The sequence below is a fragment of the Lissotriton vulgaris genome, chromosome 2_1 (genome assembly GCF_964263255.1).
Source record: "Lissotriton vulgaris chromosome 2_1, aLisVul1.2, whole genome shotgun sequence".
NCBI lineage: Eukaryota > Metazoa > Chordata > Amphibia > Caudata > Salamandridae > Lissotriton > Lissotriton vulgaris.
Window position 1 is genome coordinate 2,040,729,745 of NC_141687.1, and position 21,703 is coordinate 2,040,751,447.

The window sequence follows — 21,703 nt, forward strand, 5'->3', positions numbered from 1 at the left end:
GGTCCAAGTCTCCACCTCTGATGGCGCTTTCCCTACTGCACCACTGGATGGGGAATGCAAAAATCTGAACACTTTAAGGAAGAAGATGTTTTCTTCCACCAGCCTGTCACTGTGGTCAAGGAACACTGCATGCCTTTTGGGTCGCTACTCCCACACTCTGTGGGATACAGTTCCACAGGTGCTGCTGACAGTCCCACAGGAGGTCCAGGCTGTCCTCCTCTAGGCTGTTGCTGACAGGAGAGATGCAGCCAAGATCACCATCCGTTGTGGATTGGATACCACAGACACTCTAGGCAGAGCCATTTAATAGACCATGGCCTTACAGTGCCATGCCTCGTTGTGGACAACTGGCTTTTCTGAGGATGTCCAAGTGTATCTTATGGACATGCTCTTTACCGGCTCTCGTCTCTTCGAAGACTAGGCGTATTCCGCACTGGGGAGCTAAAAACAGCAGGGCTATGGCCTCGTTCTTGGGCCTTTTCCACCTTTCGCTCCTTTTGTTGCCACGGAAGTGGTTTCTAGTGTGTTTAGACATGTACTTAAGTGCTTGGCACAATCAGTGCTGCAGGCCCACTTGTAGTATTAAATATACATGCCCTGATACAGGTGGAATCACTTTACTAGGGACTTACAAATAAATTAAATTTGCCAATTGGCTATCAGCCAATGTTACTATGTCTTAGCTAGGTCTTACATATAGCTGGGTCTGGACTGGGGCGGTGAAGTGAACTAAAGAACGATGAAGTGAAGTAGTGTGGCTCACTGGTTAGAGGCGGCAGACCCGAGAGCAGAGGACGGCCCGGGACCAGGGTTCGATTCCCGGCGCGGCAGGTTTCTGGACCAGGGTCAGCGGACTCGATAATTCTCTCGCCTCGGTGCCCACTCTGATCAGCGATCACACTCGGCAACTCTGGGCATTAGCTTGCCTCATCTTCACTAACGGCCCCACCAGACCGCCGGGGATGCCTGGTCTCACCCTGGAGATACCCATTAAGGGACCATCTCTCAGGGAAGCCGGGAAGGGTTTCGCAGCGGTCGAAGCGCCTTGGGACCCTACGGGTAAGTAGTGCGCTATATAAATGCCAATACATTTACATGATGGATTAAACCCAGATCTGTGATTGGGGGTGAGTGTCTGAAAAGTTTCAGCACTCCATTTCAGTGCTGCTTTATTTGCCCTAAGTTGGCAGGGAATGCCCAGACGTGGGTCCCTTGCTCACTTTGCCACTGGATTCAAGCTAACCTGGCTGATGAGGGGTGTTACTCCAAAACCGGTCCCAGGATGCTTGTTTACGATCCAGGGAAGACGTGGCTTGGCAGTTCAGGCTGGACTGTTCCCATGAGTCACAGGGTAAAGACGTGGGTCCCTTGCTCACTTTGCCACTAGATTCAATCTAACATGGCTGATGGGCTGATAAGGTGTTGCCCCCAAACCGTCCCAGGATGCTTGTTTACAGTCCAGGGAAGACCTGGCTTGGCAGTTCGGTCAGGACTGTTCCCAGGAGGCACACAGTCAAGACTGATTGGCTGGGTCTGAAATGGGGTGGCGAAGTGAGCTAAAGAACAAAGATGGATTCAACCCAGATCTGTGACAAGGGGGAGGGTCTGAAATGTTTCTGCGCTCTGTCCATCATCTCCTTGTGTTTGCTTTGTATACCCGCCCAGCCCCGGCAGCCACAGACTCCAAACCCTTATAGTCTGCCCCCTACCATTATGGGCATCCAGTGGGCACCAACATCCATCAACACCTGCACCACTGGCGGCCCAGAATATCGGACCAATGGATTCTGAAGATTCTCCAGAGGGACTACTTCCTCCTCTTTGAGACAACACTTCCAACCATGCCTCCTGCTTTCAACAGGCTGACTGAGGATCATCTTTATTTGCTCAACAAGGAATTGCTGCACTCTTGGCCACAGGAGTTATAGAGAAGTTGCTGACACCAGAAGTAGGTCATGGTTGCTGTTCCCGCTACTTTCTGGTGCCCAAGAAGTACGGAGGCACCTGTCATATCCTAGACCCGTGCCCTCTCAATTTCTTCCTCAAGAAGGAGAAATTCAAAATTCTCACACTCACTTAGCTTTTGTCTGCTCTGGACCTGGGAGACTTACTAGCACCTCTGGTAGTGGCAGTGGTTGCAATTCATCTTCAGAGATCAGAGGTGCCAACAATTGGCTGTTGAAGGTGGGCTCGCCCCAGGCTTTCGTCTCCCACTTCCAGACTGAAGCAGACCTTCTGCATTTGCTTGGGTTAACTATCAACGTGCCACATTCACACCTGACTCCCTTTCAGATGCTCCCTTTCTTCGGAGCTATTCAGGGCACAGTGCAGTTTCGGGCCTAATTTCCCAAACGGAGAGTCCATGATATTCAGACTATGACAACAACATTTTGGCAACTTATCATGGATTTCAGTGATCCTGACTCTAAGGCTGCTGTGCCTCCTGGCCTCCCACATCCTGCTGGTGGCATATGTGGACTCTGCAGTGGCAATTGAACTTCCAGTGGGCCCAGCATTAAAGAAATCTCTCCGACATGGTCTGGATCTCGTCAGGGTACAGCAAAAGATCAACCACTTCTGCCAAAAGTTCTCAAGAAGATCAGGAATGACTGGGCCCAAGTCCTCTTTCTGACTCACGACTTGGCTCGAGCATTTGGCATCCAGAGTTATTGAGCATGGCCATTGGTCCTCGGATCAGCCCGCCCCTTCAAGACGGTCTTCTGTTGCAGTAGCAGGGGAGGGTTCTCCACCCAAACTTCCGTCCGAAGTCTGCAATATTATTCTGGCAGCCAGACGCCCCTCCACCAAAATAGTACATGCCTGCCATTGGGGCAAGTTTGTGGCATGGTGTGCAGAAAAACAGTTTGACCTCCTTAGGTTCTTCTGTTAATTCTTTCCCCTGTCCTGCAAGGCTCTGCTCTCAATACTGTAAAGGGTTATCTTTCTGCAATCTCAGCCTTTCTGTGGTTGCCTGACTAGCCTTCCCTCTTCAAATACCCTATTGTACATAGGTTCTTGAAAGGTTTATAACCTGTATTTCTTCCTTCTCCCTTCATCGTGCCTCAGTAGGACCTCATTCTAGTCCTGATGTTCCTAATGTGCACTCCCTTTGAGCCCTTGCACAGTTGTCCACTCAGGCTCCTAACCATCAAGACTGCCTTTCTCGTGGCAACGATAACATCTGACTGGAGGGTCAGTGAGCATCAGGACTTGTCATTTAAACCGCCTTATCTTAACATCTACCCAGACAAAATGGTTGTTCATACAAGAGTTTCCTTTCTTCTAAAAAAAGTGGTCACTTCATTCTATGTAGGCCAAACCGCCACTCTGCCTACTTTTCACCTTCTGCCACATCCTTCTAAGAAAGAGTAATAACTTCACCGACTGGACCCAAAAAAAGTTTTTCTAACTTGGCCACACAAAAGAGTTCCGGGTGAACGACCAACTCTTCGTGAGGTATGTCAGAGCGAAGAATGGAAAGGCTGTGCTGAAACGGTCCATCTCAATGGATCGTGCTCAGCATTAATAATCTGCTACACATTGGTCAAGATGCAATCCCCTATGGGTTTGCTTGCTCATTCCACCAGATCCTAGGCTGTGACCACTGCTTCAGCATGCAGAGTCCCGGACCCGAACATCTGCCAGGCAGCAACGAGTCTTCCTTGCACATGTTCACAAAATACTACTGCCTGGGCAGTCAGATCCGTTGGGATGGGCACTTTACTCGTTTGGTCCTGCAAGGATTTTTTGGTATGAAATTGTTTTGCAGACTCACGTCCAAGGAGGTATTGCTTGGTTATCTATTCTAAGATAAGGAATCTGTGGCTAGAAATCCTGATCAGAAGGACAAGTTACTTGCCTTTGGCAACGCCTTATCTGATAGATACTCTACCTCTCTGCAGATTCTTTACCGACTAACCCATCCTCCTCGCTCTGCGAACGGATTTCTAAGGACAGGGCTTTCCTCTTTCACTGTCCTACTTTTCCACACCAGTGGTCAGTGTTTTTCATAGATTTGCTTTCCTGGCGTGGAACATTGGGAAAAGTAATTGACGTCAGCGTGGTAGGGTGGTGCCTATATAGGTACCACCCACGTCACTTCTGGTGTGGATGACGCAGACAACGCTACGCTGAGCCTATTGACGCCACCTACTGGCGTACAGAGTTACTGCTCGAAAAAAAGGTTTCTGGATCCAGTCTGACTCCTGGGGATAATTCTACGGAAAGGAATCTACAGCTAGATAGTCTCTACCAAATAAGGAGATACCGAAGGTAAGTAACATGTCAATTGGAAAAGTGGCCAGTTTCTGAGAGAAAAAAAGTGGTCTGTTTCTGCATCATGATGTTGCATACTTTAAAATGGTGGGACTTACGATGTTTCCTAAATAGGAGCAGTCTGTGGCTGCTGGATATAGGGATGTCATTACAGATCCAGACTGCATAGATGGAGAATACACGGAGAAGGGCATTGGCAATATCCAGATGCAAGAGTACAGGGGTTTCCCCAGCAGTTTTTAAGTCGCTTTCTAGGAGGAACCAATTCATTTTCTTAAGTAGAGAGAACTGGTACCAGGCCATCTTGATTTCCTTCATGATTGTTTTCCTTGAGATTACGATTGTTGAGGGACTTGACATTGGGTGAAAGTTTGTGTTTAAATCTGTCTGAGTTTGTCATTGAGTCAAGTTAGGGCTATTTGTTGCTTGTTTTTTTTTGGCGAATAACATGAATTTTGTTTTGGTGGAGGTTGATAGTCCGTTAAATGCTAAAACATTCAGGTCTGAAGGAGGTGCTGACAGTGTTTAAGATGTCAGGTGTCGGGAGTACAGGATACTTTGAAATAATTGTAGTTTATTGGTCTCTCTATATATTTTAGCCAATGTTTGGTGTGGTGTGAGAGAATATCAGTTAGGGTTGTGGGTTAGATTTGCCTGCTTAAGATCTACTAAATCTCACCAAATAACTAATGAGGGAAGACAGCAAAAATTTGTCATACACCTGTCTGTGGTTTTAAGACTCCCAACTCTGCACCACACAGTGCTTTGTCTTTGTATACTTATTGGGTCGGTCACCAAGTCTCAAATTGAAAGATTGCTTTGCATGCTTCGTTCAGCATGTTTCTGGTCATCTTAGCTTGCAGGGGCCAGTAGTGAGGTCTAGCAGATGTGAGACCAAAATAGTACAATTATCTATACTCGGCAGGTCTGCTATTTTCAAAATGGTGGTGCTCCCACGCCTGGTGTATCAACTGCAGAATCATCCCCATGTGATCCCTCCCTGCTGGTTTCGGCAGCTTAACTCGGCCCTGAGCGGATTTTTGTGGGAGGGGGCGTAGCTCGGGTGGGTCTACGGACGTGCTTTTTGTCGACATATACCGGAGGCCTGGCGACGTCGGACGTGCACTCGTATTATCAAGCGGCACATCTCCTGGTTTTGAACGACTGGTGGTATGAAGACAGGGGCGACCCGGCCTACGCGGTTGAGAGACATTTAATGGCTCAGCGTCCTTGCATATGCTGCTGTATGCGGCGGCTCTCCGGAGAACCCTTCCCTCGGCCACGCAGGTGGTCTTTCATGTGTGGAGGCAGGCACTGCGGCGGATGGGCTGGTGGAATGTCCTTACGCAGGAAACCCCCCTTTGGTGCAATGGTCTGCTCCCCCAGCTGAACACCTTGATGGGCTTCAGGGGATGGAACGCCATAGGCATTTCAACCCTGGGCAATGTACTGTCCGGCGATACCCTTAAATCCTTTACGAACCTGCAGGAGGACTTCGGGATCCCCCGCACCCAGTTTTACAAGTACCTCCAGTTTCGCCATGCCCTGGCACCCTCATTGGTGGGCCTGGAACAGATCCCCGGATTCAGTCCCTTAGAAGCCAAAATTTCCATGGGGGAGCTGCCATACAAGAAGCTATCGCGTATCTATCAGACGCTGGTGCGCCACTGCTCCTCGGACCTGAGCGGCCTTAAAGCCCACTGGGAGCGGGACGTCAGGGACTTGGACGAGGAGGACTGGGTGGAGGTCCTTGAAAGTCCTAGGGGGCGGCAATCTCCACGCGCCTGCAACTTATTCAGTTCCGTTATCTGCACCGCACATACTACACCCGACAGCGCTATGGAAGGCGGGGTTGGTAGCGTCCCCCAAATGCCTTTGTTGTGGCCTGGTGGTAGGCACACTACTACACACAGTTTGGGAGTGTGCATCGCTGCAGAGGTTTTGGAATGGGGTCCACTGTTGCTTAGTCAAAGTTTTGTCCTGGGAGATTCAGAGAGACCCTAAGCTAGCGCTGCTGCATGTCATGGCTGGGGTTGGGGGAAACAGGTATAAGCGTCACCTAATGCTGCTGGGGTTTACACTGGCGAAACGCGATATCGCCAGAGCTTGGAAGGCCCCCCGGGCCCCATCGCTCACAGCCTGGAAGAACGGAATGGGCTACTGCATGGGTATAGAACAGCCCATATTTATTGCAAGTGGATGTCCCAGGAAGCATTTCAAAATTTGGAAACGGTGGGCGGATTATCGGGGTCTGGACTTGGACCCACCGCCTGAGGAGGCCACCCTCCTGACAGTGTGAGGAGATGGACTATGAACAATGGCAGCTGGCATGATATGTACATGGCGTCGTAATGTGTTTGTATTCTACACAGGTGGGCGAGTGGGCACGCAGGGAGGGCGCGGGTGGGGGTGGGTGGGGGTATTGAACATTTACTGCATCCTGTGTTTACTATGCCTTGGGGGGGGGGGGGGGGGGGGTTTCAATTGTTTTTCATCTTTTAAACTGTAACTGACGATTCTCGTGATTCATTGATAAAGGCAGTTGCCTCTGGATGACAAAGCTATGCATAATATGTGAGTTCAGACAAAGTTTGTTGTGAAAAAAAAAATAGTACAATTATAATACTGCTTGCGCTTTTCTTTCTCATTATTACATCACCATTACATTGATCACACGTTTTTCCTTTTCACAATCCTCAAAGTTCCTGGGCCCGTTTTTTAATGGGGGTGATAAGACGGCATCAGCAACAAATAACATCATCCCCAAACAGGAAACGGACAGGCTAGTAACAGTCTTTGTTATATGTAGACCACAAGAAATAATCAAGACACAAATAAGTTGGATAGGATACAAGCCAGAACACAACCCTGTCTCAAGCTAGCAGTTAGAATCTGCTGACCTGCTTTGTTCCCCTACCATGGCTACGGAGGAGGAAGCTTTATATGCTATTGTGGTCAGAAGGGCAGCTGAGGTACTGGATCTTCAGCTCCCCTCGGTGGAAGTCAAGACAAACATCTTGACGGAGGTTCTGCAGCCGGGGATCTCCTCCTCAGAACCCTTCCTAGCTTTCAACGAGCCTTGACTTTGTCCTTCTGGGAACCTGGTCCAAGCCCAGCACAGGGGCTCCTGTGAATATTAATATTGCCCATTACCCTATACCGGGCGACCCAAAATTCCTAACCAACTAACTCACCACCAAGTGCTTGGTGGTCCAAGCCTCTACCTCATTAGGTGCATTCCCTTTCGCACCCATGGACGGGGAATTCAAGAGGCTGGGCAGCCAGTTGGTGGCAGGATCAGCCATCACCTCCACAACTGGCAAAACATCAGGTCAGACAGGTGAGTTATTCAGATAGTCTGAAGAGGCTACTCCCTCCCCTTTGAGACTACCTCTCCCTCCATGCCTCCAACTTACTATCGGCTGATGGAGGATAACCTGATCCTGCTTCAGGAGGAAATCAGGACTCTCATAGAGAAGGTTCTGGTGCCAGAAGTAGGTTGTGGTTGCTTTTCCTGCTACTTTCTGGTCGCGAAGTAACACAAAGGCCTTCGTCCTATTCTTGATCTGCAAGTCCTCAACTACTTCCTCATAAAGGAAAAGTTAAAATCCTCACTCTGGCTCAGGTCTGGTCTGTCCTATACTCTGTAGACTGGATGGTAGCGTTGAAATTGCAAGACGCCTATTTTCCCATTCTCGTTCTGCTTGCTCATCGGCGCTACCTGCGGTTCACGGCAGGCACTTTCCATTCACTGTGCTCCCCTTTGGCCTTACCAGCGCTCCTTGAGTGTTCACTGAGGTGATGGTGGTGGAGCCAGCTCATCTGCGCAGATCAGTGGTGCCAGTCTTTCACTATCTTGACGACAGGCTGTTGAAGGCGATCTCGCCCAGACTGTCCTTTCCCACCTCCAGACTACGGTGAACCTCCTGATTTCATTAGGGATCACTATCAACGTGCCCAAGTTAAACCTGGCTCCCTCTCAGGTGCTCACATTCATTGGAGCTGTTATTGACTCAGTGAGTTTCGGGCAAATTCTCATGGCGACCGAGTCCTGGATATTCAGGCTATGATACCGATTTTTCAGCCTCTAGCCTGGATATCGATGAGACGGACTGTGAGGCTGCTGTGGCTCATGGCCATCTGCATCCTGCTAGTGACATGTCAGATGCCATATGCGGGCTCTGCAGTGGACCTGTAGTTCCAGTGGTCGCAGCATCAGGGGAATATCTCCAACATGATCTAGATCTCGCAGGGAACTGCACAGGATATGGTCCAGATCTCAGGGGGAACTGCACAGGACCTGCAGTGGTGGCTGGCCAACTCTGATTGAGTCGGAAGCAGACCTGTCTCCCTTCCCCAACCAGATCTCACAGTAGTGACAGATGGGTCTCTCCTGGGATGGGCAGCCATATGAGAGAGGTGGAGATCAGAGGATTCTGGTCTCTGGTGGAATCCGGACTCCACATCAACTTGCTGGAGCTCCAAGCACTTTGCTTGGCATTGAAAACTTTTCTTACTTCCTTTAAGGTTCAACTGGTTACATACAACACAGCTGGGATGTGGTACTTCAACAAACAAGCTCTGCGTCTCTGGACATAGCTAGAACAGCAGGGCATATCCCTGGTGGTACAACACCTGTAGGTTCCCTGAATGCCAGGGTGGACAAACTCAGATGTCGATGTCTAACTCAAAAGTGAGGAGAGCCTTTGGTAGAAAGTGCAATGTCATCATTTTTGGGCGCTTGGATTTCCAAGGTGGCACTCGCTCTCCAACTCTTTTTGTTTCTAGGGGAGCTTAGTCCTCATGTACGCCTTTCTGCCAATTCCACTCCCGTCCAGGGTGCTCAAGAAGATCAGGAGCAACCATCCGAATGTATTCTTGCGGCTCCGGATTGAGCAAGAAGAGTCCAGTATCCTGAGCTTCTCCAACTGAGCATTGATCCTCCGATCATGCTGCCCCTTCGGGAGAGATCTTCTAGCACAGCAACAGGGGAAGGTCCTCCACCCAAACCTGTCAACTCTACACCTTCTTCAGGAAATATTGAGCGGTGGCAGTTGACAGCATTCGACCTTCCTCCTGAAGTCTGTAATGTTATTTTGGCAGCCAGGCGTCTCTCTACCAAGACTGTGAACTTCTGCCAGTGGCAAAAATATGTAACATATTGTACAAAAAGTTCTATTGATCCTCTTTCTGCTTCCCTCTCTAAAGTCCCTCTCTTTATTATGACCTTTGCGTAGCAGTGCTGTGCTCTGGGCACTCCTAAATGGTACCTTTTAGTCTTGTCTGCCTTCTTGAGGATGCCTGACCAACCCTCTTTATTTAAATCCCCTATTGTAAATAGATTTCTTAAGGGGCTTGTACATATGTTCCCACCTGCCTCATTCATCATGCCTCACTGGGACCTGATTTTGGTTCTCACCTTCTGATCTGTACTCCGTTTGTACCTCTGCACACTGCCTCCTCCGGCTGCTTACCAACAAAACAGCCTTTTTAGTGGCAATCACTTCTGCCATGAGGGTGAGCAAATTGCAGGCTCTGCCATCCAAGCCTCCTTACCTGACCATCTTCCCTGATAAGTTGGTGTTTCGCACTAGGGCCTCTCTCACTGAAAGTGGTAACACCATTTCAGATGGGGCAATCAGTCACCTTGCCAACTTTCTATGCTCCTACACACCCCTCTAAGGAGGAGTAGCGACTCCACCGTCTGGACCCAAAAAGAGCGTTGTCGTCCTACCTTGACCGCACTAAAGAGTTCCGGATGGACCATCAACTCTTTGTGGAGTATGTTGGATCAAAGAAAGGTCATGTGGTGCAGAAAAGGGATATCTCACAATGGCTCATCCTCTGCATCCAGATTTGCAATGCTCTGGCCAAAAAACAGCCTTCTAAAGGTTTAAAGGCTTATTTGTTGTTATAGTTGAGGCTGCTGCCACGGCATTGTAATGTGGAGTTTCTGTCCTTGACCTTTCTCAGGCAGTATCGTGAGCATCGGTGTACATGTTTCCCAAACACTGTTGCCTGGACGGTCCAGTCTGAAGGGATTGCTTTTTTGGCCGCCCTGTCCTGCAGGACTTCCTGGTTTTACCTTGTCACCAGTCCCTTCTCCGGAGATGGTTTTGCTTGGATATCTATTCAAAGGTAAGGAATCTGCATCTAGATGTCTGTCAGATGGACAAATGACTTACCTTCTGTAACGCCTTATCTGGTAGAGATATATTCTAACCACAGATCCCTTACCGACCCACCCATCCTCCCCGCACAACGGACAGGTTCTTAGGGTCTGGGCTGTTCCCTTTCAGGGCCCTAGGTTTTCGAAAACTCACCACTGTCCGTGCACTTCATGGCTCTGTGCTCCTGGCATGGAAGCTCCTGAAAAGTAACCTACGTCAGTGCACTGAGATGGCGTCCATATAGGTGAGTCGAAAGTACCTTCTGGCGCGGATAACGCCTACAATGTAACGCCGAGCCAACTCACACCATCTATCGGTGCGCAAGTTTATTGTCAGAGAAAAGGTCTTCTGGATCCAGCCTGAAGCCTGGGAAATTCAAAGGTAGGGAATATGTAGCTAGATTGTCTCTACCCGATAAGGCGTTCCCGAAGGTAAGTAACTTGTCCACTTAGCGCCTCTACCCAAATCATTGTTGGAGGAATGCCTTCTGCGAACCTAGTTAATTAAGTTTTATGTTAAATGTTATCAGTCTTGCATAAACTAATGTTGCACAAACTTTAAATATATCTGTTTTTTTAATGAAATTGATCTTAAGTTTCTTGTTTCATTAGATGTAGCTTCCACTGTCTCCTTTATGTAAATAGTTGGATCATTAATATTTGTATCTGTAGGACTTCTAACCGCAGATTCCTTACTGTAGAATATTTGCTTGGCGTAGGTTGTGCCAGAAGTGACGTTCGTGGTACTTATATAGGCACCATCCAGGGGCGCGTTGACATAAGTTCTTGTCTTTTTGTCTAGGTTCTTTTGTCTTTTTGTGGAAGTCTTTTTTGAGCTCTACCTCATGGTGAGACAGGGATGTCCTCAAAGAAGGCAGACTTCAAGCCCTGTAGCGCCGTTCACCAACAGATGTCGGTGACGGACCCGCACCTGTATGCCTTTGCTGCCTCAAGCAGCACCACGACCGGAAGGCTTACCCCGACTGCAGCGCCATGCTCCTGAAGACCTTGTGGGTGCGATCCCTCAAGATTATGGCTGTTGGACATGCAATCCCGAAGTAATCGCTGCATTCCAAGTTATCTAGCCACACGGGTAAGTTGAAGACCCAGTAGAACAAAAAGAAGTTGACCCTTGCTTTAAATTTACCTCGTCCGTCGGCCGACGAGACAAGGGAGTAGCCATCGAGGCTGGCTCTATGGTTAAGCCAGCGTCGGGGTCGGTTCTGCTCCTTTCACACTTTCTGGGAACCGTGCACGATTTTTATGAGGCCATGCACCTCATCTTTGGGCAGCCTTTTCCCTCCGGCACACCTTCGAGACCTACAGGTTTGGGAGGGACCCCTACTGGACACATGCCGGCACCGGTTGGCCACCTAAGATCCATGGATGGATCTGGATCAACACTGGTTGAGCCAACTGGACCTTCCTTGATGCCGGTCCCAAGGCAGACGCTCCCGGGGCCCACTGGTGGTGTCATCGCCATTCTCATCCCTGACTCCAACACAGAGCCAAAGGGGCGTTGTCTGACTCCAACTGGAGCCATGCCTTCCTAGGGGCTAGGACTATGGGCAGATTGGGAAGGGTCGCTGGACCCTGAAGAATGCAGCCTTTTAGAGAACTGAACTGGGCTGAAGATTTGGGTAAAGCCAGTAGATTGGACACTTCTTCAGAAACTGGCATGCTTTCTCCCCCTACCATGGATACGCAGTGGGGAACTTATTTCGCAGTGGTGGTGCGGAGGTCAGCTGAGGTCCTGGATCTTAGCTTGCCCTCGGTGGCAAGACTAATGTCTTGACAGAAGTGCTTCAGCCGGGAGTGACCCCATCACAACAACATCTCCCTTTCAGTGAGGCAGTTACTGACTTCCTGCTTGGGAATTGGTCCAAGCCCAACAGTGGGACTACTGTGAACAGGACAATTGCCCTCCTCCACCACCACGCTCTTGGGGACCCAAATTTCCTCACTCAACACTCTACCCCAGAGAAGCTTTGTATTCCAAGCCTCCACTTAAATCCTTACACATTTCATACCGCACCCCCGTACAGGGAATCAAGAGGCTGGCTAATCTTGGAAAAAATATGTTTTCTTACGATAGCCTGGCACTGCTGTCACCATATACAGGGGCTCACAAGGGTGACCCAGTAACCAATCTGGTATGTACCTAAAGTACATGGTATCAAGAGTACAGCTAGGCTGTGGGCCTGATTAGCAGAGCCACAGCCATACTAAAGTCGAAAAACCAGTGAATCACAGCAAAAAGTGGGGGTAACCAAAGAAGCACACCCTACTCTCCTACAATACGTTAGCAGTATAAAGTCCCCTGGTAGTTAGATCTCCAACTGACTGACCTGTGAGTTCCTGGTTATTTTTAGAGAAGTTGTTATAAACATCATTTACTTTAGTTTGGGAAAGTGAAGCAAAAGTATTACAAAACGTTTGACAGGCCATATTATTTTTATTGTCAAAAGGGGGTGGTGATGTACGGAACATCTGAACCAATCAAACACTCACACCCAGTCAACAGATCTGGTTTTAATACATCACCATTCTTTAGCCCACTCTGCCACCCCAGTTCAGACATGGCCATATGCAAATCAGACTGACCCTGTGCCTCATGGGAACAGTCCAGCCCGAACTGCCAAGCCATGCCTTCCCTGGACCGGAAACAAGCTTCCTAGGACCGGTCTCTGGCATTCCAGCCGTCTTCAGCCAGGCTTGTTTGAATCCAGTGGCAAAGTGAGCAAGGGACTCACGTCTGAGCATACCCTGCCAACTTATGGTGAACAAAGCGGTACAAAAGGGGGTGGTGATGGACGGAGCATCTGAACCAATCAAAACACTCACACCCAGTCAACAGATCTGGGTTTAATCCCTCACCGTTCTTTAGCCCACTCTGCCACCCCAGTTCAGACATGGCCATATGCAAATCAGTCTGACCCTGTGCCTCATGGGAACAGTCCAGCCCGAACTGCCAAGCCATGCCTTCCCTGGACCGGAAACAAGCTTGCTAGGATCGGTTTCTGGCCATGTCTGAACTGGGGTGGCAGAGTGGGCTAAAGAACGGTGATGGATTAAACCCAGATCTATTGACTGGGTGGGAGTGTTTGATTGGTTCAGATGCTCCGTACATCACCACCCCCTTTTGTACCGCTGTGTTCGCCATAAGTTGGCATGGTATGCTCAGACGTGAGTCCCTTGCTCACTTTGCCACTGGATTCAAGAAAGCCTGGCTGAAGAGGGCTGTAATGCCAGAAACCGGTCCTAGGAAGCTTGAATCCGGTCCAGGGAAGACCGGGCTCGGCAGTTCGGGCTGGACTGTTCCCATGAGGCACAGGGTCAGACTGATTTGCATATGGCCATGTCTGAACTGGAGTGGCAGAGTGGGCTAAAGAACGGTGATGGATTAAACCCAGATCTGTTGACTGGGTGTGAGTGTTTGATTGGTTCAGATGCTTCGTACATCACCACCCCCTTTTATACCGTGATGTTTAGTACTGGCTGTTTTCCAAAAGCCTGGAAAATAGCCGCAATCCGGCCACTTCTCAAAATATCGAATCTAGACACCTCAGATCATAATTATTGCTCTTACCTGTGGCTGTTGCGGGGGCGGCCGCCGTATGAATTGCCAGTCCCCCCACTCTTTCATGCAGGCCACGGGTGGCCCAAGGTCTAGCCATCCCACTGTGTGTGCTGATTCCACCAGAGCTAAAGCTGCAACCACACCGTTAGCTTGTGTAGTTCTGGTACTGGATATCTGCCTGGCAGCAGCATGGGCCTCATTTCACACGTTCACCAAACATTACTATCTGGACAGTCAGGTCTGTAGAGATGGGCATTTTACCCGTTCGGTCCTGCATGACTTCCTAGTGTTAAATTGGTCCACAGACCTACCAACGAGGAGCTATTGCTTAGGTATCTATTCTAAGGTGAGGAATCTGCAGCTTGAAGTCTGTCGAAGGAACAAGTTTCTTACCTTCGGCAAAGTCTATATTTAGACACAGATTCCATACCAACCCACCTATCCAACCCGCTCCAAACTGATTTCTAGGGATAGGGTACTTCCCTTATCAGGGCCCTCTTTTTCCACACCAGTGGTCAGTGTACTTCATGGTTCCACGCTTCTGGTGTGGAAAGTCACAAAAAGTAATTGACATCAGCGCAACTTGGTGGCGTCTATATAGGCACCGCAAACGTCACTTATGGCACGGATGACACCAATGACTCCACGTGGAGCTGAACAACACCACCTAGCTTCGCCCCATGGTACTCATCATGAGAAATTTGTGGATCCAGTCTGACAACTGGGGAATATTCTCAGATAAGGTATCTGCTGCTAGATCGAGTCTCTACCAGATACTGCATTACCGAAGGTAAGTAACTTGTTCATTTGTAGTAAAGCAGCCTGCACCTAATTTCAAACCCTTTAAATGCATCTCTTTGCAGCTTGCCATCTGGTATGTTCATTGTGATATACAGTATTATGATTTCTTTTCGGTTGTACAGACGTTGACTGTAAATGGAATAAGATTCCTGTTCACTATTAATATATCTTGGATATGTAAATGTCTGTGGGTGTTTTTTAAACACCAAATTATGCATTTTATGCAGTTGTGACAATACGTTATTATCTAGAGAATGTTGCATTTTCACAATGCTTTTGTCAAATAACTTAAGCTGTTTAAACTGTACTACCAGCTCCTACTTTGAAGAGGTCAGATGTTACTCTGAAAGGTGCAAATCACTTGAAACACTAAAAACAGGAAGGAGGACTTTACAGCTAAATTTCGTGTACTTGCATAAATTCCCCAATACTCAAATTATTGCCTTCTCTACCTTTGGAAGGTAGGCTTGCATAATTTATTTGGATGGGATTGTTCTCTTAAGCCCTTATATGTTTCCTGGAAAATTGTTTAGATTTTCTCAACTTGCTGAGTTGCTAATACTTTGGATACTGGTTAAAACCAGGAGCTGGGAAAACCATCCCATTATGAGGTAAACACTGAGAGTCTGCTAAAAAGTAAGGTAATTCTTGTGGGAATCTGGTGACCACTGGTAATTACTTCTTTTTCCTCAGACTTCCACAAGGAGATTTAGGCTGTTTCCAGCAGCTGTAATTTCTATGTGAAAATAAGACACTTACATTTTAGAACAAGACTTGACTGCTCTTCTCTGCACCCACAAAATTAAGAGGCCACTAGTATTGGGTCTGTGTCTACTCTGTCAATATAAATGTAAATATTCATACTTGTGTTACTCATAAGTTATCTAAATGACTAATCAAGTGATCTAATAAGAGAGTACTTCCAGGAGAGATGTATGCATTGTTATTCTTTAGATTGTTCTGAGATACACCTGACATGGAGCATTCAGTTTAAATGTTCTCCTATCTGTATATATGTGCCTTATCTGCTCTTTTTTATTACCTGTTTGATTTTCTGTTCTCTGTGCTTGAGGATAGTGAAATGGTCAAACGCTGTTCAACTGAAATTTGTTCCCACAAATTCTAGCCAAATGATTGTCTCCATATGTTATCTAGTACTAAATTGTTTTCTTTTTTAGACCTAAAATATATTTTTGTAACATTTACAGACACTAATTGGAGGAGCATGGTGGAAACATCTGATGGACTAGAGTTACTTGAAAATGAGAGGGAGCCAGCAGTGATAACCACAAGTCCTGACCAAATATGTAAAATTCAAGAAGACAACTCCACTATCTGTAAGCAACCATTAGGTACGGTCTGCAAAACGCCATTGTCTGGCATGGGTAACTCTATTTCTGTGGCAAGTTTTGGAAAATCAACTCCAGCTGACAAAGAGGAAGTAAAGCCAGATGACAATCTGGAATGGGCCTCTCAACAAAGCACTGAGACAGGATCACTGGATGGCAGCTGCAGGGATATTTTAAACTCATCTATGACTAGTACCACTAGCACTCTAGTACCAGGAATGCTTGAAGAGGAGGAAGAGGATGAAGATGATGATGACGATGACACTTACACTGACAAAACCATCTCTGTAGGGATACATCTTAACAGTAGAATAGAATCCTGGGTCTCCGAAACCCAAAGAACTATGGAAACCCTACAACTAGGTAAAACCCTTAATAATGTAGAGGAGGATAACATTGAACACAGTGAAGTGGAAGAAGAAGAAAACTCTGAGCAAGTGGATCTACTCGCTAACCATGAAGAACTAAGTGATAAACTCATTGGTAATATCCTACAGAAGCCCAGCGAAGCTGCATTTTTACATAAGGAGAATACAGAGTCTATTCCAAAGCAAACCTCAGGGGGTTTCTAATGCGCAGTTAACTCTTATAAAGGTTGCAGCCATTACCCAACATGTTTCATCTCAACATTTTGCACTTTTGTTAAAAATTTAATATGGGTGTTATATTCATAAAATAATTATTTTGATAGCTTTGTACTTGTTTCACTAAAATGAAATGATTTTCACTATACACTAGCTTATAAACATAGTTAGGGATCTGATTTTAACTTGTTTTTTTTCTGAAATTGCTTTATGCTCCAGATTGCACATTAATGTTTATTGGCATAAACTGTCAATAGAAATAAATATTCAACACAATTTACCACCTGTTTTCATTGCTACAAATATTGGAGTACTTTGTGGCTTAAGATTAAATGATACCTTTAATTGATTCAGTGGTGAGGTTTGCAGCCTGGGTTGCATTACCTATTGTCTTCTACATGTGTTACATTCTCCATAAGAACATGTAGTGCAGGAATGCTCAGGTAAAGGTAGTGCCCTATGTAAGTATGCAGCACAAACACATTAAAAATAAAGTTTTACAAATGTATATGGATACAAGCTGTCCCTGCCAGTTGAGAAGTCCTCTGGTTTATACTAATATAAGACATTAATACTCTTAATAGTGATGGATAGCTTCAGTAGTCATGGTTACACCATCAATTTATTTTTTCAATATTTAGTAAAGCAATCTATTTCAGAACATATGTCAACAGTAAGAAAAGACGAAGAGTGTATGGTTTGTGTTATTTCACAGATCAAAAATATAAGCCTAAAAGGTACACGATATGGCTGTCCAGCCTAATACAGCATTTAGTTTAGCGTAAGCATATGGTTGAATTATGAATTACTGAATTCTGAAGCTATTTTTAGAATTTTGTTTATTTAGTTGCTTATTTAAAAAAATGTATCCATTTTGAGTAGTAAAAATTTGGCTCAGTCAATGCACTTCTACCAATAGTTGATCTAAGACCCTTTGAGAGAACAAGCAAGACTATAATAACCCTTTTGTGCAAAATGTTTTATGCAAAGGTAAAGCTAGCTCCATAATAGGCCTGACTGTATTTTATGTTTAAAACTGTTGGCGTACTGAAGCTGGAATCATTTGTTCATCTTCAGTCGTAATGTTTTCGTTCTATGGGAAAAAGTTTTTATCTTAATTGCTCTGTGGAGATATATATGTGTGTGTATGTATATCTATTTATATATATATATGTATGTGTGTATATATATGTATATATATGTATGTATATATGTGTATATATATGTATGTATATGTGTATATGTATGTATATATGTGTATATGTATGTATATATATGTGTATATGTATGTGTATATGTATCTATATATGTGTATATGTATGTATGTATATATATTTACACAAGAGGGCAGGGCATCACACTCTTTACAGTATTTTTCATCTGTTGAGCACATAATGTGGTTGCCAGCAGAGTTCAATATAAATGGTTTCTTGTATTTAGAAATGTACTTAGGATTTAATACAGCGTTGTACATATTGAACATTTGTAACTTTTAAAAATTAGCAAAAAAAGGACAATTTGGCTTCTAGTACTGAGCCACCAATACCTAGAGCACAAGAACTCTGTGGACCTCCTTAGTGGTACTCGAGCATCACATACAAACCAAATATCAAGGTATTATTGTTAGAATAGTAGTAATCTGTTAATGTTGTTGCTCAAGGCAGAAAGATTATGAGCTGTAGAGGTAGAGGAATGAATCAACAGTAAATAAAGGCCTGAATGTTCATTTTTTTAAATGTGCGATTGACCTGTGCACTTAAGTATTGGGCATAGGCTTTATCAAGGCTTTGAGGCTCAGGGCCTGAATTAGAGATTGGTGGATGGATTCATCTATCATAATCATGACAGACATCCTGTCCACCTTTTTACAAGTGCACCATATCATGTGGAGCTTGTAATAAGGTGTATGGGGGTATTCATCACGTTTGTGATGGAGTAACCATTTGCAAAATTCTAAATCTGGCTCTTAGACTGTAAATAACATTCTGCTATGATTTGAATTGCACTTGATAGTGAAGTGAGAGTGGCATGGGTAATAGTTAAATGTCATGTATTTTAAGAATGGAAAGTAGGTTGTGAATGTGGAAAAAATGTTTGGTTGTTGTTTATTAATTCTTATTTGTAATAAGATGGCCTACGTATCGCAAACAATTAATAAGGCATATGGAGTAACTGTACATTTAGCCTGATATTTATTGTACTGGCTTTGTAATAATTAAATACTGTGAATTTAAAAAGAATTGGCACTTCTGTAAACATTTTCCATTTTTAAATTACACAAGTTTGTACAGTAACTGAATATATTGTAATTAGTTAATCTGAAATGGCTTGTCAAGAAATGCGTTTATTCTCTTGTGAGTGCAATTTGTTTTATCTTTATACCACACTAGTGTTGGAAAGACTACATTCCTAAAGGGGGGCTAATGTGAAGTTCATCTTCTTTACAACCGCTTTCTGGGTACCAGTTGTAGATATGAAAAGGAATGCACAATGTAAGGAATGATGCCTCATAATTCTAAATCATGAGTAGTTTTCAGCGGATCTTACCTGTTTTAGTAGTGTTTGCTTCAGCAAATGATGAAGCTTTTGAACTGAAGACCTATAATATACAGATTGTGTTTTGTTAGAAAATAGGTTTACTCTGTTATTGCGTATTTTAATTGTCCCATTATTACAGTGGTGGTTCAAATTGCATTTGATACTGAAGCAATAGCATTACTGAATTTATGATTTTTATGAGAATTTCCATTACAAGAATAGTTCAATTACTTGTTTATTTACTTGCAGTGAGGGCTTTACATGTTTATCATTCACTTAAGTAGCACATATTTTCTTCAGGTTTTAACATTTACTGTGCTTTTTGTAGACTTGTCACAATTGTTGTTTTGAGTCATTGAAACTAATTTGGAATTATAGCCTTCTAGTAGTGGTTTTAATGTCCAAACAAGTTGTGGTCAGGGTAACAATGGGTTTATGCATTTGTGCTTTCAGATAAAACCTTACGTGCATGTTATTGATAAAAGTAGAGAACAGCCATTAATCTAAAATATGGGAATTTATGGTGAAAGATTGTTTACAGTCAGGGATGCTCCATGTAATGTGGAGATTTTAAGAGGTGCATGCAGCCTGTGGGTTATCCCATATACATTATTTTAACACATTTAAAAGTACGCACATGGTTTATTTAGTATTGCAAATAAATTTCATTGCCATGGGCTTGACAAGTTGGAAGTTTTCTTGTTTTCCAGAGTGCTTGCTGTGTTAAATATTCTAAAGAAAAACGTTAAATACAACTTGCTTTAATCCTGTTTGTTAACATGAGTTGATTGAGATTGTTTTTTCTTTTTACAAACCGTGACTACATTGTTGTGAAATAATATTGATAGCATAACTCGCAAATTAATCACTTCAAGTTGGAGAAAGATATGCATTGAGGTTATTTACAAAATGCCTTCCTGATTCCCAAAGAAAAGACGCAGATGAAAAAGTATATATATATATATGTTGCATGTTTTATGTCCTAAAACTGTAAGGTTTTTCATGTTTAAACAATGCACTTGTATAATTTTCCATAAACCGGTCAGAAAGTAGATACACAGAGTTGCTGTCATAAACAGCATCAGAGTGAGTCCAATTATTTTGAAGAATCTTGCATCCGATTACTGATGAAATGAATGCAAAAAGGTATTATGATTTTTTTTAAAGCTGCTGTTTGTTGATAGTGTCATTTAAAATGTTTACCATGATGTTGTGCCAACTATTCCGAGTATTTTGATAAACCTGAGTAATTGTTTTTTAACCAGTAAAAATCATCTGTTTTATCTACGATTTGAAAATAGATGAAAAACAAATCTAAAATCATCAGCAACATATTACTTTCACTATGAAACACACATTTACAGAAACTGTTCTATATCTAAATCTTCACAATATATTATTTTATCTTTATTTGGCACAGCTCAGCTTCTTTATGTTCAAAGATATTTTGTAAAATATTGTTTCATTTAAAATATTTATATATGATTTCTAATGTGCAAATTGTAATCTATAATTTAATGTCTTACATTTTATTAACATATCTAGTTGATGTTTAAATAAGAACAGAATACTTCAGTTTATTAACGTATAATATGAAGGGATTATTTCGCTATATGAAGGATTGTTATATTTCTACCATACCTTTTTGAGTGATAACTGCTTTTTTGCACTATGTAAATACTATTGAGGATTTTCCCTAACTAATAAAGTACAATTATATGCTAATTCTTGTTTCATTTTTTGCACTAAACAGCCGGCTAATGTGCATTTTCATTTTTTTAAATGAGTAATACAATATATGTACATATCTCCACTGTAATTGCATTATGTTCTTTTAGGTACAATTGAAGGGTTTTTTTCTGCTCAGTTTTATTTTTACATTTTCTAATTTCAAAGTTTGTTGCAATAATAATGTCAGCTTTATTATTCCTTCCAGATACATATTGACTCTATGCAAAGCAAGTCTTCAGTGTGTCAAAAAGGAGACAGAATCACTAACCTTCATATCGTGTGTGGCTTACTGTGACATTAAAAGGTGTCATAAGTGGATTCCACATTTTTCTGTAGATTGGGACTGGCTCAATAGATAGGGTGCCTTCATTAATACACATTTAGTCATACCACAATGACAGTCCCTGATTCGGACTGATTGTCTGTTTATCAAAATCTTTGCTGTGCCACTATTGGACATGAGCATTCCAAAATTATACAGTATTTTCGAGCAATTATCAAATTCTGTTTTCCAGGTTAGAGTTATCTGCCATCCACCTAGTGTGACAATACTTTGTCTACCTCCCCAATAACCTTTCGAAGACACTTCACCCCATTCCAAATGCAGCGGGTCTCCTCATTTTATTTTCTGGAGTGATTCAGTCTTCTATTCTAGAGCTTTACGTCTGTGTTTTGT

General features: G+C 44.2%; 1 protein-coding gene across 4 annotated transcripts in view; it reads left to right on the forward strand.

Moving 5' to 3' along the window:
- SECISBP2L (SECIS binding protein 2 like) overlaps positions 1–17,022 on the forward strand; it is an 877,433-nt gene extending 860,411 nt beyond the window's left edge. For all 4 annotated transcript variants that reach the window (XM_086958273.1, XM_086958272.1, XM_086958274.1 and 1 more), the window contains exon 18: positions 16,034–17,022. In XM_086958273.1, coding sequence (XP_086814399.1) covers positions 16,034–16,746 — 713 coding nt within the window. In that variant the 3' untranslated portion in view covers positions 16,747–17,022. The remainder of the gene's footprint in view (positions 1–16,033) is intronic.
- Positions 17,023–21,703: the final 4,681 nt, after the last annotated feature.